This window comes from Ictalurus punctatus, chromosome 2 (genome assembly GCF_001660625.3).
Source record: "Ictalurus punctatus breed USDA103 chromosome 2, Coco_2.0, whole genome shotgun sequence".
NCBI lineage: Eukaryota > Metazoa > Chordata > Actinopteri > Siluriformes > Ictaluridae > Ictalurus > Ictalurus punctatus.
The window spans coordinates 33,127,008-33,146,376 of NC_030417.2; the positions used below are offsets into that span (position 1 = coordinate 33,127,008).

General features: G+C 41.9%; 1 protein-coding gene across 1 annotated transcript; it reads left to right on the plus strand.

Moving 5' to 3' along the window:
- Positions 1-466: 466 nt before the first annotated feature.
- Positions 467-13,847, plus strand: stk17al (serine/threonine kinase 17a like). Its single transcript, XM_017456222.3, has 7 exons — positions 467-875; positions 4,852-5,064; positions 8,977-9,121; positions 9,924-10,050; positions 10,690-10,738; positions 11,005-11,184; positions 12,167-13,847. Exons 1-7 carry the CDS (start codon positions 763-765, stop codon positions 12,444-12,446), a joined length of 1,107 nt encoding a protein of 368 aa, XP_017311711.1. The 5' UTR covers positions 467-762; the 3' UTR covers positions 12,447-13,847.
- The last annotated feature ends 5,522 nt before the right edge of the window (positions 13,848-19,369 follow it).

The window sequence follows — 19,369 nt, forward strand, 5'->3', positions numbered from 1 at the left end:
GGGTATGAATATAAATAATATACCCTGGAATATAGTGACAGTATTATGATTTTTTTTTTTAAAGCGTTCTATGGGTGAAACGGGTGAAAACGAAAAAAACAAAATCTCAAGATTAACATGCACAATAACACTGCACAGATAAAGATAGGATTGTACTTGCTTAAATAATGTGTCTGATATTCTTTAATAAAAATAAATCTGAACTAAACCTTTTTATTGAAAGGGGTTCTCATGAGATAGATAGATAGATAGATAGATAGATAGATAGATAGATAAATTGCATTTATTCATTAAATAATAAACTACCATTTATTTATTAAATAAATATGCAATGCAATACAATGCTTTTCCATCCTTTGAGAACCCAGAAACCTAGCCCCGCCCCTACACCTACACCGATTGGCTGGTAAATTGCATTGCAGAGAAAGGGGGCGGGGCGACTGGACTATCTTATTGTTCGGAGTGTTTGTGCTCGTGCTCATAACTCGCGTTACATTGTCGCACTCTGGACGTTGCTGGAGTATTTAATACCGGTCTCCAGACGCTTCAAAACTACACACATACAACAACAACCAAAGAAGTAAAACTACTATAGGATTTTGCTCCGTGTTTAATTTAGGCGTGTTTGGACTTGAATATTCCCCCCCAGCTGCAGTATCTTCTGGAAGGACAGGCTGCAGAGGTACTCTCACCTGATGGACTGAAGCGTTGCCGGGTTCACTCATTAAACCGTGATTAGTCGTGCACATCTTCAGAGCCGCAATGTTGGACTCCACTGTCAAGAATAAGAACGGGATGTTGACCAAAATCCACACACGAATCCGCACAGAGCCGTTTAAGACCAACTACGACCTCGTCGGTAAAGAGCTCGGCAGGTAAACCCGTGCTTTCTTGTTTACAGGTTTGGGGCACGCGCTCACTGGGTAAACAGGTGTTTGTATCAAGGTGCGCGTTTAGTTTAGCTTCATAGCTTACATTTATGTTCAGGTTTTTAAACTTAACACATCAACATTGTAACTTTTTTTTATTTCTCTGACTTGACTCATTAAGTGGTTTTGAATCAGGTAGTAATGTGTACACTTATTCCCTCATGAAAAACTCTTTCAAGGTTTAATGTGTGTGTGTGTCAGGCTGAGGTGAATTATGTTTAGTAGGTAGTCAGGTGTGCAGTTTAAATGAAAGGAATATATAATATAATATGGCAGCTTACAATTGTACTATTTTCTGAAAATAAAGACATGTCTGGTTCTCTTTAATTTTGCCCTGAAGTTATGAGTTATGAAAGGTAGTGTCACCTAGAAAAGAGTTTTTAGGTGACCATAGAAGTCTCAGGTAAGTCCAGTGTGTTATCCTTGTGGAAGAGGGGGGAAAAAAGTGCTGTTAATTTAATCATACTGTGAGGTTTTCTAATTCTGTATGTCATTATTATTTTATTTATTTATTTTTTTTTACATTTCTGTTTCAACGTTTAGTTCTTAAGCTGGAAAATAATTGTTTCTGTTCAATAATTGTTTCTGGACACGATTCCCCCGAGGCGGTGCAATAATAAAAAAGAAGCCAGGAACTTGTCAGCGTTGGATGTCAATAATATATCTGAGATCCCGAATTTGCTGTGGTTTTTAGATAAGAGAAATGTTTGGAAAATTCCAGCACTGGGTGTTAACAAACATCAGACGGTTTAATTTTAATCAGACAGTAATGTTGTTTAAACTCCAGCAGGGCATTTCGCAGATGAATATCTACCGGTGGGGTTTCAATTTATGGCTTGAAAAACATTGTGATAAAATCTGTTTGCTTTCATACATTCTTGGAATGCTCTTTTTGGCTGGGTTAAAAACATTCATGACCCCCACATGCATGTGACGGAGCGCAGAGTTCTTTATGTAATGCATGCTATCTGATCTTCAGTTGAAAGAGAGAGTCAGATCTGAGGGAGAGATCGAGCTCCATGAATGCAGGCAGTCAAAATATCGTGACTTCTTTGCACCCAAACACCACCTGCGCCGTGCGTACGATACACACTGTGAAGTCATGAGACTTCATCCTGAGAGGATACCTCAACATGTGTGCTCTTCCTTTTTCTAGTCATGTTTGCACATTCTGACTAGTCGTGGCGTTCGTGTCTGTTAAAGAGTCTCAGCTGTAGGCTCATTTGGAGCTTGCTTTGAATAAATGTAAATGAACGCATGTTTACCTTCTTTGGTTAGGCAAAGAAATTTCTCTCGCTCGCACGAATGCATTTCTCATGCGATTTCAAGTGTTCAGGTGATCAGATATCACTGCTTTGGAAGGGGACCGACAGAAGAGGAGATTGGTTCCTCTGCAAGGACGTGCTCGTCTCGCTTCATTTTCCTGACTGATGTTGCATAAAAGTCCTTACAAGTGTCCTACTTTTGAGCGCTTGTTGGCCTGGTTTCAGCTCTGACTTTTTTTTTTTTTTTTTTTGGTGGCATGTCATTTTTAGGAACTTCCCCTGAGGGTTCTAGAAGGAGTCGATCTTGCCCTTGTTCTCGCTTACTGTGTGCTGATCAGGTACAGCAGTATGTCCAGGTTTTTAGAAATATGGAGACTGTTAAGAGGACGAAGCACACTATGGGATCGCAACATTTACTTTTATATTGGACAAGGCTGCATTTGCAGAATATTTTCTTTGTTCAGTGGGAATTTGGTCAGAATAATCTGTGTGAATTGCATAGGGATAATAGCCCACTCAGAGAAGTTAGTTAGGGTGACCATTGCCTGGGCCATTGGGTTGTCCATTGCTGTGGCCACTGGATTGCCCGTTGCAGTATCCTTTGAAGTGGCCTTTGGGTTATCCATATCTGTAGGCACTGGGGTAACTATTGGAGAGTCCATTACCATGCCATGGTCACTGGATTTCCCATTGCAGTATCCTTTGCCATGGCCATTGGGTTATCCATTGGTGTGTCCACTGGTCTGTCCATTGCGGTATCCATTGAAGTGACCATTGGGTTATCCATTGCTGTAGGCACGGGGGTAACCATTGGAGAGTCCATTACCATGCCATGGCCACTTGGCTGTCCATTGCTGAAGCCATTCCCATGGCCATTTGGCCAGCTTACATTAAGAATGACGGGGTTTTTTTTTAAAGGTGTCAAGTTGTTTAAGACGTCAGATTTGCAGTGCTAAGAGAACTGAGAGAAAGACATCCATGGCTGCATTTCTATTCTCAGTCTGTTTTTCAGCACCCGCAGACAAGAACGTTAAAGAAAAGGGAAAAAAAAGGAGACAAGTGTCTGTGTTGGTTTAGTTTCGTGCAGGATGTACAACCACTTCTGCATCTGGGTCGTGTGACAGCGTAGTGTTTCCTGTCTGCATGGTGAATGAAAACATCCTTTTAAACCTTTTAAGGTAACTGATTGTGGATTAGTGATACTAAGGAGCAATTGTCAAAACCGTTCAAGAACAGTTAAAAAAATAAATAAATAATGCAGACACTGCATATCGAGAACAGCGAAATACCAGATGCTGAACGAATGGTCGTTACAACCTGCAACACTTTGCACAGTGGTTATGGTTTCAGTGAATTATGAAGGTCCGAGTTGTGTCCTTTTGACCTTTTTGTCGCCCCACAGCATTCTTCTTTTGTGTTGAACATGAGTAGATACAGCGAGAGATGGGGGGGGGCACCATTTATCAGTGAGGTGTAGTGGGTGGTCTTTGTGTCCACTACCACCCACATACACACCATCGTGTGTGTGTTTTTATTGTGAGTCTTCCTGAAGAAGAAGCAGTGAAGGCAGAGTTACAAACAAATTGTTCTTTTGGCTGTTCGACAAAGGGTTGTTCAAACTGGTGGCCTGGGATTTGTGTGTGTTCGTGTGATGTGAGGAGGAAGAGATCCTTTTGTCCCAACTGTTTTTATCTTCTGAGTGTCAGGCTGTCTGAAGAAGAAGCAGACCTTGAGAGAGAGAGAGTGATGTGTGCACACAACGAGTCATAAATGATAACCGAGTAAGAGCAGGGACTCGTAATGTCTGGCTCTGTTCTAATTATCCACCTTGTGGACCCGTGAGAGCAATATCAAGGTCGTTAAAGATGCTGAGAATAAATTTTTATTGACACACAACAGCAAAGTGCCTGGTCAGCTTGTGACAACAGAGGCGTGCAGATTTTCTTCATCTCAGTCATTGTGAAAACGGCATAACCGGCAGCTGAGTCATTGTGGTCAGCAGGCACGTCGCTTGACATCTCGTCTGGGGACACGTCTTCTGCTGATGCGGCTCTGATGGGACGCTTTCCCGAACACGCAAAATGTCAATCGTTCAACCTTTTATAGGCCGATAAGTGAGAACTTTTTTTATTTTATTTTATTTTTTTATTTGTTTGTGGAGGATACAACAAACAATGAGGATAAAGCTCAAGTTATTAGAAGCTCTCGATTCGGATAAGGAGTTCAGAAATTTGTAAAGTTTTGAGATGCCTGCAGTCGTAAAACATAATGAAGAGCAACATGTTCCAGGTGCATAAGTGTATTACATAAGTGTAAGATTTTTCACATAGATTTAATGAATATGCAAAAGAGAAATGCTGCCCTTCCTGCATAGCCACACCCTTTCCTCTGATCAACTGGTTGTTATACAGTCTGTATTTGCATATTGGAAGATGATTGGCTGTTGCTGTGACACTTTTTGTGCTGTGATCATTTTCATCGTTACTCTTATACTTATACCTAAAAAAGATACTTAGTATTTAGTCATTAACACATTTTATAAAGTTTATGTTAACATCTGAGCAACACATCTACAATAGCTTAACTGACTCTGATCATTAATCCTCTCTCTGTCTCTCTCTCTCTCTGTCTCTCTCTCTGTCTCTCTCTCTCTGCAGAGGGAAGTTTGCTGTGGTGAAGAAGTGTGTGGAAAAGGCTACGCAGAACGAGTACGCCGCCAAGTTCCTGCGCAAGCGGCGGAAGGGTCAGGACTGCCGCGCTGACGTCCTGAACGAGATCGCCGTGCTCGAGGGAGCCAAGGCCAACCCTTACGTGGTGGGGCTGCACGAGGTGTACGAGACCAGCTCTGAGATCATCCTGGTGCTTGAATTGTAAGTTTCGAACACGTTTCAATTAATATGATTAGTGCACAGTGGTGTATGACAAATATCACAGTAGGTTACGTCACAAGACACTTTTATCAGCCATGCTTTAGCAACGCCGATCAACTCTGTCGGACAATTAAAAATATATTTTTAACACTGAACGTCGCTTTGCCCCTTTTCAGTCTTCAGCGCATTTCTATAGATGCTACATGAAAGCATAAACAATGTTTTGCCATATCAGCCACTTGTAATCTAGTACATTTAGTGTGTGTGTGTGTGTGTGTGTGTGTGGCACTCATCCCTGAGGCTGTTCTCAGGTCAGCGTTCCAACTTAATAACCACCAGAAACCGGAGAAACACTAACCTTAAAATCACCTCTCGCTCGTGAGAATGCAGTGTTCCTGCGTTTTTATTTTATTTATTTATTTTCCCTATTAAGCTTGTCTAGGTACTAGATCAACACACACAGATGGCAGATCAGGTCATGACCAGAGAGAGCAAGCCAGAGAGACACACTGAGGGAGAGAGAGAGAGAGAGAGAGACGGAGAGTGAGCGAGAAAGCAAAACCATTGGGTCATGACTTTGGGTCTCTCTCCCTCTCTCCCTGTCCCTCCAGTCATGAACTAACCAGATCATTATGTGAAACGAGGATGATTTTGTATCTCGTCACGTGTACACGTGCAGGGAGGTCCTGCAGAATAAATCCACAAGCTCAGCCTGAATGTCAGACCGTGAGCGGCGTCAGTACGCAGAGCCGATAACGATCTATAATGACACTCCAATTAACCCTGAGAAACATTTCCCAAACTGCCTCCTCCATCTTTTTTTTTTTTTTTTTTCTTTCCTCTTTTCTTCCTCTTTCTGTTACAACAATCGTTCTTTATTCTAATCCTCTTTATTGTATTTTTAATCAGGTTATTTTTTTGTGGTTTCTTTAGATTTCCCCTTCTCGTCAGCGTTGCAGCACTTTCATTAACTCTGCACTTTTTCGGTTTCTGAACGCTTCTTCGTCACCGGATGCTGGTCGCGAGTAACAGGAATTTTGAGAAACGGTATTTTGTCCCACTCTCAGTAGCTCACTTCCTGTGCACATTTCATCTGCTTCTGCAGAAGATCAGCTGTACGTCAGTTACCAGCCAGACCCAGGCGTGTGCGAACACACTCCCGTACACACCACAGTGCGTCATTACCTTATTAGGAAATTCTTCAGCTTAATCATTCATTCATTTTGGCCTGAGGTTAATCTGCTCATCATCATCATCACGAGCGTTTTGACATTCAGTCATCTTCTCCGTTCGTGTTTGTCTCTGACCCCTGTTCTGTATTATCAAGTCTCCTTTTTAAAAAAAAATTAAGGTCCCTAAGGCACGTATACGGCCTGAGAGTAAAATGATACTTTAGTTTATAAGGAAGCTTCCTTCCGTCTGTTTAATTTCGCATGCTGGGACAAAAACGTTGTTCCTCTGCTTTAACACTTTCACTTTTTTTCTTTTTTTCTTTTTTTGGCTCCGTCTGTCTCCTTTTCTCTGTAGAAGCAGAGAGACAAAGAGGTGTGTGAAAAATGAGAGCAAGAAGAAAAGAGCAGTAGATACAGAGAAATGATTTCTTTCCATTTCCTGTGGCTTTTCTTGCTAGGCTTTAAATTGGCTTCTAAAAACGGAGCAGCAAGAAAACACACACACACACACACACTGCCACAACCACATCCTCAGAGCTGAGTGTAAACCCAAGTGATGTGACACTGTCTGTATCGTACGCTTTTGTCGTTTAAAATGAGAGCTGAGGAGGAGTTTTACAAGAAATGCAGCTAGAATACCATCAGTTCACTGGTTGACACTTAAAAAAAAAATGCGCAGAAATATATTTTCTTGTTCATAGTTTTGAGGGAGCCGAATTTTGGACACAACCATAATGGTGCTGTTTGGGAGGGAGGGGGTATTCTAGATTTTGTTTTAAATTGCTACTGCCAATGATGGTGAGTCTTTATCGGTCACGTATACATTACAGCACAGTGAAATCCTTTTTTCTTCGTATATCCCAGCATGTTAGGAGGTTGGGGTCAGAGAGCAGAGAGTGTTAAGAGCCTTGCTCAAGGGCCCAACAGTGGTAGCTTGGTAGTGCTGGGACTTGAACCCCCGACCTTCTGATATGTAACCCAGAGCCTTAACCGCCAAGCCACCACTGCCCCCCGATTTTTGATCGTCGTATTTCAGAGGCCGTAGTTTTGTTCCAAATGACGAGTATTAAACGAAACGTGACCGCTTCCTGTCTGAGCACGGTGCCGTTATCGTTCCTCCTCCTACTCTCCTGTGCGTTTGCCTGTCGGAGAACCTGCAAGGCGAATGCCATCAGTCCAAAAATCCACCTAGAACGTGTTGCGTTTGTGCGTCTGGTTTCCGCTCTTCCTGTGCACGCACCCCTTATTGTTTGTTCGGTATCGAAGAACAAGTGCACCATCTAGTTTGGGCTTTTCCAGTGCACTGCCTGTAGTCTGTTGAAAGTGCGTGCAGGACTGAGACCGTCTAATTAACTCTGAGCTGATGGCCAGGCCGATAAGCCCCGCTCAGTACACCAATTATTTACACAGCTGGCTTTTTCAGGGCTGTGCAACAAATGAAGCGTACAATGTACACACAGGCGAACACGTGAAATTTGAACAGTCCCACGCACTTTGCTGAGCTGTTCTAGTTACGCAAGCCTGAGGTTCGACAGTTCCTTAATTAATTATTTTATTATTATTATTATTATTATTATTATTATTATTATGCTGACCTTCCCAACCACGTTTGCTCCAGATGATGGGGCGAATGCTTTTCTGTTCCATCTCACAGGAGCGAGTTTTTGTGCCATGAGTAACACCTTGGCTTGTTAGTACTTGGGATTGAATTGGAGTGGCTCGCTTGCACTCTCTCTCTCTCTCTCTCTCTCTCTCTCTCTCTCTCTCCTGATTAAATATCAGATGTCATGTCAAGACACAACCGGGTAAGACTTAATTTGGATTTGAAGCTACAGCTCAAATCGTTCGGCTGTGGATCTGGTGGTTGAGCGGGTCGTCCACTAATCGTAGGGTTGGCGATTCGATTCCCGGCCCACGTGACTCCACGTACCAAAGAGTCCTTGGGCAAGACACTGAACCCCAAGTTGCTCCCGATGGCAAGTTCGCGCCTTGCATGGCAGCTCTGCTACCATTGTTGTGTGAGTGTGTGTGAATGGGTGAATGAGACACAGTGTAAAGCGCTATATAAGTGCAGACCATAGCTCCGTCAACAATAAGTAAAGCCTAGACGACGACTGCTTGCTCTTTGTTTGGGGTTTGAATAATACATCGGTTAAATCAAAGTCTGACTGTGGGTGGGGTTTGAAACTTCACTGGGTTGTCAGCGTGGGCACATACTAAAGTCCATAAATCTGCTGTAATTCTGGCCTATTTAGAGCCGAGAGGCCGTGATTTATAGATGTGATGTCTGCAGCACTTGGCCTTAGGTCTCGCTTTGTGACTGGTTCCTTTATTATTTCCCTGCCAAAGTGATAAAGAGATGTTATGCAATTTGAAAAAAAAGCATGCGAGTAGGTGTGTGGGTGTGTTTGCTGCCAGAAAAGCCACAGTATTATAATGTTCTTCACACTCTGTCCTGGCAGGTTTGTAAAAAAATTTTTTTTACAATGGCAGGTCTGAAAGAATCTGTGAATTATGTAAATGGAGCTTCAAAAGGGTGTTTTAATAATGCACTAATATTACTTCTTGAATAACTCTCAAATGTGTTCCTGCATTACTAATGTATCATTCCTCTGGCAATGCATTATGGGAAAAGCTATCCGTTTTAAACGTTTGGCTTTCGCGTTCCGTTTCTCGAGTTGTACGTGGCTGCGACTTTTCAGGCATTTATCGATTGCCATCTTTTCTTTCTGTGTTTCAGTGCTGCCGGAGGAGAAATCTTCAATCAGTGCGTGGCCGATAACGACGAGGCCTTCACAGAGAAAGACGTCATCCGGTTGGCCCGGCAGATTCTAACAGGCGTATCGTTCCTTCATCGCAACAACGTCGTCCACTTGGACCTGAAGGTGAGTAAAATCACCGTGTGCACGTGCGTGCCTGCTTATGTACACGTCTACATAAATACACCGACCCACCGTACGGTCTTCGTTCCGTTTGTGTATAAAGTATCAAGTTACATAACGCGCGGAAGCCGAGATTTCAGATGGAGCGGCTGCAGTTAGAGTTCAGAGCCGAGGAGTCGTACTCCATGTCGTCTTTGTCTCCGGTAAAGAGAAGCACTGCAATAAACGTGCGCTGATTTACGGACGTGTTTGGCGAGTGTTGATTTATATAGGTGGATCTTTGCACGTGATTTGTTATCAGATCGGATATCCGAGAGGGTTTTTGAGAGCGGTTTTAGACTTAAAGAAAGGGTCGCGTCCCAAACGATTTCTTAAGATGGTGGAAAACTAGCAAGGGGGGAAAAAAGTTGCACTTCATCCTCAAGTCATGCATCAGCTGTATTTATTTGGAGCAGCCAAAACCGCAGGTCACTGGTAAATACTGTAGCCGAGTAAAAGTGCACGCATGTTAAAATAGACCAGGAACTTAAAGCACCATCTATTAAAGCGAGGCTGATTTACTAGATGGTGCAGATGTTTGGAAAAATCCCTTTCATAAGGCCCCCTTTTTTCTCCCCAGAAAGTGTCTTAATTTGACATACCAGTCCATCATGTTTGCTGTAATTCCATACAGGCGGGCGAGTTGAACCCACATCGTGGGTTAAATTCAGAAACGCGCACAAACGTGGGACGATCAGTTCGAGTTGTTCCGTGTGGACGTGTTTTTATTGACCCCCTCATGTTTTGTGTGTTTTGTCTGTTCCAGCCTCAGAACATTCTGCTAACCAGCGCTCAGCCACTCGGGGACATCAGGATCGTAGATTTCGGTCTGTCTCGGCACATGGACGACAAAACAGAAGTGCGCGAGATCTTGGGAACTCCAGAGTACACCGGTGAGTCACTCGGGTTTATCTGCTTCGGTTTTATCTGCAGCGCGAATGAAGGTCACAAGGAAGTACAGATAAGGACGGGGCTCTCGGATCGGACTCTAAAGCCGCGCTGCTCTATTTCAAAAGCGCACATGTACGAAACAGCCGAAACGGTCAAAAGTCCATTTGGAAATTTGCAGTTTGCTGCTCGTTGAGGTTGGGGTGGGGGATCTTCAAAGCTGTGCAAGAAGATTGGCGGGGGGAGGGGCGGAGACTCCCTCATTTTTGGTGTCTGAGCGTTTTAAGTTGTAGCAGCTTTCACCAGCTTTGACGATAATTTAGTCAAATTGGTCAAAGAGGGTTAGACCATATAATACAGCCTCCTGACTGCTCACTAAATCCGAGTGCTTCTTCCTATTCGGAAGGACTTTAGATCTCAACACATCCAAAGCGTCTGTGCTTCTGCACACTAATGCCCATTCCCACGTCAGCTGATGTTTAGCTCAGTACATTTATTCGTACTGGAAGTCTCTGACTCGAAACTGCTAATCTGCTGAAATGCATGCAAGCTCATCACTTCAGCTCTGTTAGTATTTAGTAATTTATTGCTATATAATAATACACTGTGAAATAAGAGTTTGATTTCCCTTTTTCCACTCACAGCTCCGGAGATTCTGAGCTACGAGCCAATCAGCACTGCTACGGACATGTGGTGAGTCAGAGCTGTGTGTGTGTGTGTGTGTGTGTGTGTGTGTGTGTGTGTGTGTGTGTGTGTGCGCGTGTGCATTTACTGCTTTATGAGGTCAATTGAACTGATAACTCCACTAGCGTGACAAGGCATTTCTATAAATATTGCTCCATCACTATTGCTGCTTATCATTCGAACGGTTTGTGTAACACATTTCCCACAGCTGCCAGGATACGTGACCTAAGTAACGTGTGCCCGAGCGTAACGCTTCTTCTTTTTATGTCGTATAGGAGCATCGGCGTGCTGACGTACGTGATGTTAACGGGATTGTCTCCTTTCCTGGGCGAGGACAAGCAGGAGACGTTCCTGAACGTCTCCCAGGGCAACGTGGACTACTCTCAAGACGTCTTCCACGGGATCTCGGACCTGGCCGTGGATTTCATCCAATCTCTGCTCCACCTAAACCCCAGGTATGTGGAGAAGAAAGAACAGCTAATGCACGTTTTTAAAGGCCTCTGCTTATTTTCATAAGCAGATTTGCACTTCAATTAAAACGTCAAGCTGTACAGGACCTGGGAGATCCATCCTCGAGCTATAAATGTAGCCGGATAAATAAATCTTGATTTACAACGTAACAGCCGGCAAACGTACAGGCGCTGTCGCATTCCCGTGTCCGTCTGGTGCCCGTCACGGTGACTAACGGCAGCCCAGATCTGTCACCGTGTTGGCTCCATGAGAAATGATGGCAGCCTTTTTGCCTCGACACTCACTAAAACTTTACAGCCACAGATCATCAGCGATATGAGGGGAAAATTAGCGGCTGAATAAAAGCTATGTGGAAAAATTCCTCTGTGTGCGAGTAATCCCAAAGAGAAGGAAAATCCTGGGGAGAGGGGGAAAAGGATAGGAGTTTTAAGTTTCTGTCAAACTGCTGGAAAATGCCTTATGAAAAATCCACAAATTTACAGTAATAATAATAATAATAATAATAATAATAATAATAGACTTTATGTATATAGCATCTTTCATATGCTGTAACGCACTTTAAAGGAAACATAAACATAATCAGAAAATGGAGAAAATAAAAATTTAGTTGAAAGATAAATCATTCTAATATTAATAATAACAACATAACCATACAATAAATGAAGATAAAATGGCAATAATGAGTTTGGTAAAGCAGGGAATTGTATGCTAAAATATGCAAATGCTGATTAAAAAGTCAAATGATGCAACAAATCTAAAACTAGAGAAGTGCTGGAAGAAGTAAAAAACAAACAAAAAAAAAAAAACCCAATATGTTTAAACTCCTTTTTAAATTGCATTTTCAAATATTGCATGAACAGAAGCTGGAATTCCACATGGCAACTTTTGCAGTTCTCCTTGAATACAGAAGCACTTTCGAATGATTTCAGATCTTAAATAATCATTTCTTCCCCCCATTGTCCACAGTGAACGCTCCACAGCAGACGAGTGCCTGCATCACGCCTGGTTAAACACAGAGTCTCACACACACCCCGCTACCACCACCACCACCACCACGCTCGACGAGCAGGAAACCAGCCAATCAGAATCCGAGCCCGAGACTCCCGATTCGTCTCCAGAGCTTCTCGACATCCCGTCGTATCCCACATACCCCGGACAGGGGGACCTGAAAACGGGCCGGGACACATTCACTTTCACCGAGTCGTTCCCTACTCGCCCTGAAATGCAGCAGGAGCTGATCTGTTAGAGTGGCAGCCATGCCGTCCAATCAGAAGAGAGCTCAGGTTGTCAGCGACGTTAGGAAAAGACACTGGTGTGAGCTGGGCTGCCCAGGTGTGTTTGGCCCCGGTGGTGTGCCCATTGCGGGGGTGTGTGTGTCTGTGTGTGTACCTTTTTGTGTGTCTGGGTGTGTGTGTGTATGAATTTAGGTATGTACATGTGACTGCAGCTAGTAAGAAGTGCCCTTTAACAAGCCCTTAAGAAGCCTATGATCATTGCAAATTGTTAATAAAAAGTTTTTTTTAATTAATCAATTAAAAAGTAGGTTTCTCTCTGCACACGCACGCACGCACGCACATACACACACCAGTGTAAATAGAAGCTTCTGTGGTTACCGAGTGTCTGTTAGTCTGCTGGTCGGAATTGAATTGTGGGTAATCCTAATCCGGAGAGCTGGACCCTCAACACCAATGAATGCTCATGAGGTCAAAGACGACAGCCTGTTAAAACGGACACTCCGACTGCTTTAAGACTCGTACTGAGGGGTGCGCACGGAGACTTCACCAACGGGTCGTGAGATCAGGACCTTCTCTTAGGACTGTTCAAACTTGGGAATAGTAGCTTCTTCTTTATTTTACAGCACTTTTGGAATTAAAAAAAAAAAAACCCCAAAACAAAAAAACTGACATGTCAGATGTGCCAAAGACTTTGGTTCAGATAAGCACAGTTTAGAGTTCGTGTCCACACTCCATCACTGTAACCTCTGTGTGTATCACCGTCTCCACCACGTGCCACAAACACGCGCTTTTTCTGTTCCATAGGTTTATGAACGTTTTGCTGCGGTTGCACAAGTTTTATTGTATGGTATTTACGTTTTTTTTTTACAGACCTTTTTTCTTTCTATCTGTTTTTTTTGTTGTTGTTGTTGGTTTTTAAAAAAAAAAAATTTTTTTTTTTTTTTTTTTTTTTTTAAATGTAAAATTTCCATCTCTTTACAGAACAAAATTAGCATTCTCACAAGATATGGTTACATCATCTTGATCTGTAAATTGTCTGTCTGGGTTGGGGAAGCGTTTTGGTTTGATTTGGTTTACTGATTTTTCTAGAGACGAGGGTCATTGGAAAATTCAGAAAACGTCTGTGGTTTGTGGGAGACGAATACATTTTGAGGAGTGTATATAATGAAAAAGGATTGTTTTTAAGAGAGAATATTGTGTAAAATTAACTATTTTTCTATTTTCCGTTGTATTTGATGATAATGTAAGAAGATATAAAGATTGTCTTAATTTAGGATTTTATGTTCTATGCTTGTGGCAGGTTTGCACTTGTGTCCACTGGACCATCTCTTGAGGATGAGTTCGATATTATTGGCATTGCTGGCGAAGTATTGAAGAATAATAATAATAAAATGTGCATTTTTGTATTAAAACTCCTGGTTTGGTTTTTGTTTGGTTTGTGATCACATTTTAGAACCGATCAGAATTTGACATTTGTGTGTCTCGTAGAATGAGAATATGAGTACATTTTATTCAGGTTGAAAAGATGTGATGTCTTTTTAAACAAATACATATGCGAATAGTGACGGGAGGCGTGCGTCGGACCTGGGAATCCCAACAGCGCGACAAAAAAAAGGTTTTTACTTTCATGCTAGCATCGTTTAAGCCATACCCACTTCAGATCTAAATTTGAATACAGATATAATGTCATTGCGTTGCACCCCTAGCAGACACACACTACCGGTCAAAAGTTTGTGGACACTCGACTGAAATGTTTCTCGTGACCTGAAGGTGTGTGATTTAAATGTTTGAAATCAACGTTGAAATCGACAAAAATATAACCGTGCCGACATATTCATTCCCTTTCATTAGAAAGCTAACATTTTATTTACAAAAAAATATATTTTTTTAAACGGACGACTCGGAGCGAAATATTCCGAAAAGCTGTCGGTGCGAACTCCTTTTAATACCGTTTAAAAAGCATCTCGGGGAAATTCCTCAAGAAATCGGCCGAGAAAACACCAAGAATACATTTCTGGAAATTCTACTTCTAGGGCGTTTATATTGAAGTTAAAATACTAAATTATTTTGAAGTGGAACATAATTCCCATAGTTCCACTTGTGTTACTCCAGAGATTTGATGACTTTATTATTATTCTAAAATGTCAAGAAAGAGCGTGACTAAACGATTGACCGGTAGTGTAAGCTATTTCTGTCCCTATTCAGTTATATTTACGTTTTATTTGTAGACACTGTAGCCAAGGATTTTTACAGAAATGTAGATGTAGATCCCTAATGAGCGAGCTAGAAGTGACCGTGGCAAGGAAAACTCCCTGAGATGACATGAAGAAACCTTGACAAGCAAGAAGTATGAAATACACTGAACATACACTACGGACAAAGGTTTCTGGATACCTGACCATCACATTCATATGTACTTGTTGAACATCCCATTCCAGATTTATTCCCCCTTTTTGCTGTTACAATAACCTCCACTCTTCTGGGAAGGCTTCCCACTAGATTTTGGAGCGTGTGGCTGTGAAGAGCCTTAGTGAGGTCAGGCACTGATGTTGGATGAGGAGATCTGGGGTGCAGTCAGCGTTCCAGTTCATCCCAAAGGTGTTCAGTGGAGTTGAGGTCAGGATTCTTCCACTCCAAACTTGGCAAACCATGTGTTCATGGAGCTCGCTTTGTGCACAGAGGTATTTTCATTCTGGAACAGTGAAGGGAAACTGTAATAATACACGTTGTGTGCTTCTAACTTCCTGGTAACAGTTCGGGAAAGATACACATGGGTGTGATGGTCATGTGTCCACAAACTTTTGGTCATAGAGTGTACATAGGATTTATTTTTTTTGTGATGTGAGCATAATGTGTATCTTGATATGAGGTGAAAACCATTATATAATCACAACAGCAGTGTTTGGGAAGTGTACTGTGATATCTCTAGGGCACCCGAAAGAGTTTTTATCTTGTTAACAAATTACTGATTAATCTGGAAATCTGTCTGCAGGCTGATTAGCCGAACATAACCAGATCACCACAGGAAATTCCAGCACGTAAGAACACAAACAGTTACAGCACCGATCTGTGCTCGTCTGTTTATTCGGCCTCTCGTGGAGGCTTCACGCACTCTTAAATACAAAGTCAAACAATAGTAAAGCCTGCAATCAATCCTTGCTTTAATGCATCTTTTCCTGCGAAGTTCGGCTCTTCTCCAATATCCAAACACATGGCTCTCAGGAGTTTCCGTTTCCCAGAAGAAACGAAGGAACGTCCTGCTGTTTTGCAGTCTGGAATGTGAAAGTTGTGATGCTTGCTCGCTCGCCGCTTCCACTTTCACGCTCTGTTTAAATGTCCAGGTTTTAAAGAACTGAAAATAGACTGGACATGTGTTTAGACTCGAACATGGTTTGCGATTAATCATCCGCCGTTAGGAAAAAAACAAACAAAAGTTTCCTCATAGTACTTAAGAGTTCTCATCTAAATAAAAACATCTAAGTAGAACCTTTCAGCAGTGGGGGTCCTTTCAAAGAGTGTTCCCAATAAGACATCTTTAGAAAGCTAGAACCTTTAGCCAAAGTGTGTTTCTTTTATATAGAGTGATCAGATTAAGACGGATAGCCGTTTCAGCTTCAGGACAAAAGCCTAGTTAGCTCATCTAGCGTCACCCCCACAAAGAATCCCCCCCCCCCCCCCCCCCACCCCATAAATTATTATGACCTTGACAAACTCTTGCTATGTGGATAAAAATAAAAAGCTGACACTACTCAGTTAGGTAGCTAGCTAGCTAGCTAGTTAGTTAGCTAGCAAGCCTATTTGATTAGCCTAATAGCCAACTCCAGACTCCTTCCATGCACATGTTAATGCTGGTTATCGAACCTGTTTTTGTAGTGTTTGTCTTGCCATCTCTAAAGTTCACAGAAAAGAAATCCCTGAATGACATGCATATTAACCTGTAGGCTATACTTAACACGTACAGGCAGGTCCAAAAGTATTCGGACAGCCGTTTTCACCTCTGTACACCACCAAAACGGATTCGAATCGACACAATCGAGATGCGATCGAAGCGCAGACTTTCAGCTTTCATTCAAGAGGTTTAACAAAAATATTGCCTTAACTGTTTAGGAATTACAGCCATGGTCTTTTTTTTTTCTTTTTTTTTTTTTCTTTTTTTCTGCAGAAGTCACTCCATTTTCTCAGGCTCAAAAAAGTAATTGGGCAAACGAACAATCATTAGGATTAGGATTAGTTTTAATACTTGGTTGCCAAATCCTTTACAGTCAGTCAATGACTGCCTGAAATCTGGATCCCACGGACATCATCGAATGCTGAGTTTCCACCTTTGAGATACTTTGCCGGGCCTACGGTGGAGTCCGTGAAAATCTAAGTTAACTTTAAGTTTGGTCTTCTTTGGTTATCGACAGAGCCATTTAACTACCTGCTAATAGTGGGATTAAGTCCTCGCGTCATCTCTATCTAAAACGAGTGATGCAGCAGCGCTTTAGTCCTTTATACTATCCAGTTCTCTCTCACCTTCTTATCTCTACACTTTGCTCCGACAGATCCATTACCAAAGCTTCAAATTTCATGCTAATGCAGTCACTAACCAGCCGAGCCGAGTCTCTGCTGTACCTCTGTGCAACTGCATCATATAACTGCATTGCATTGTGGAACTTTAAGTTCATCATCTCTACTAGTTGTACACTTGATTTCTCAATAATATGACAATGGTGAGTGAGAAAGGAAGCTCTTGATCTTTTGTTGTTAAGCGCAACAACTTAAAAAATTGCTCAATACATCACAATACATTTAATAGGTTTCAGGGTGGAGTTTTTCCTTTAGGTGATAATACCATAATGACTTTATTCCAAAGGGGAAGGCAGTTCTATACAGCAAGAATTTTTTTTATTTCATTGTTGGGGGACAGCACCCCCTTTCAATTCGAGCTCAAGTCTGAATAGTTTCTGTTACGCATACTTTCATCATTCTCCATCAACATCCATGACGTTTCACCTAAAACTGACACTTCAAGTTTGTCGATCTAACCTTTGTACATGTTAACCTTATACAATTGCACACAGACACGCATGTGTTTTTAGCAAACCTCTGCTTTTGATCTGTCCTTCCAAAGCCTTTCTGAAGCCCGAGTGTTTCATGTGGTCTCAACTTTTGAGCACAGTGGAAACACATGGTGTTTAAAATATACACTCTAGGTGTTATTTTGCAGTAGTGATATAAGACCCACCCTCAAGAGCCACAATAATATGGATCCTTCCAAGAAAAAAGGATTTGGGATTCAAAACATCCTGAAATAGAGAGGAATCCCAGGAGATGAGTGAGATTAGGAGAGCGTTGCATAACCAAAAAGACAACAACATGAAAAGTGGAGGCTTCTGTAGTGTGAAATTACGCTAACTAAAAGTGTTTGGATTGAAGAGGACGTGTCTCCGAAGACTAATAAACTCAAATTAGAAGTATGCTTAGTTCTTCGCTGATAAAATGGTGAATGTCGAATTTCATGGAGCAAATCTTTACACAGAAAGCACAACAGATGCCTCATGAATTCCTTAAAGGTTCCTCAAAGACGTTACTTTTCCGATATGATGCAAAGACACATCATTTTAGAAAGCTAGACGAAAGAACACATAAGGAAGACTTTTTGTTCCGAAAGAATATACATTAATGTATATTGCCAAAAGTATGTGGACACCTGACTATCACCCATATGTGCCCATTCCAAATCCGTGGCCATTAACATGGAGTTGGTCCTCCTTTTGCTGTTATAATAACCTCCACTCTTCTGGGAAGGCATTCCAATAGATTTTGGAGTGTGGCTGTGGGGATTCGTGCTCTTTCATCCACAAGAGCATTTCAGTAATCAGACATGTCAAGTGAGAAGGCCTAGCATGTATTCGGAATTCCAGTTCATCCCAAAGGTGTTCGGGTCAGGGCTCTGTGCAGGCCGCTTGAGTTCTTCCACATCAACCTTGGCAAACCATGTCTTTATGGAGTTCTCTTTGTCGCACAGTGGCATTGTCATCAACCAGTCAGTCAGTCAAAATGTATTTATACAGCACGTTTAAAAACAACAGGTGTTGTGCTGTACAAAATTAACCAACATGTAATAAATAGTAAGATCTAAGATTAATAATATAGCACCAAAGAATGACACTACACAAAAGATTACAATGACTCATAAGGTGAGTCTTTAGTTGAGACAGGTCGGACAAGACCTAATCGAAAAAAGGGAAAGCATTCCAAAAGCGAGGGCCCATTAAAGACAATGAGCGATCAACTGTAGTTTAAAGACGAGTTCTTGGAACACTCAACGGTAGATATTGTGATGATCTTAAAGACCGTGGAGTCTGATACTGGTGGAGAAAATCAGAGATATAAAGTTGTCTTTATATACAAACAATAATACCTTAAAACTGAATCCTATAAGAAATCGGTAACTACTGAGCAGTGGGGGCTTGACGGTTAAGGGTCTGGGTTACTGATCGGAAGGTTGGGGGTTCAAACCCCAGCACTGCCCAGCTGCTACTGTTAAGGGCCCTTGAGCAAGGCCCTTAACACGCTCTGCTCCAGGGGTGCCGTATCACGGTTGATCCTGTGCTCTGACCCCAACCTCATAAAGAATGAAAAATAATTTCACTGTGCTGTAATGTATATGTGGCCAGTAAAGACTCATTAAGAAGTGCAAAGAGACCAGAACCGGTGAAACAATGGGCATATTTCAGTTTAAGCATTACTATAAGAATAGTATAAGTATAAGAAGTGTATATACTGTCATATTTCTTAGTTCCAGTCAAGAGCCTCGCTACATTTCGCAATGTCTTAAGATGAGATAGTTATGCCTGAGATACGTCTAAATACAGTGCATTACAGTAATCAAGTCTAGACGATGTAAAAACATGGATTACAATCTCTAAATCCTTAAAAGACAAAAAAG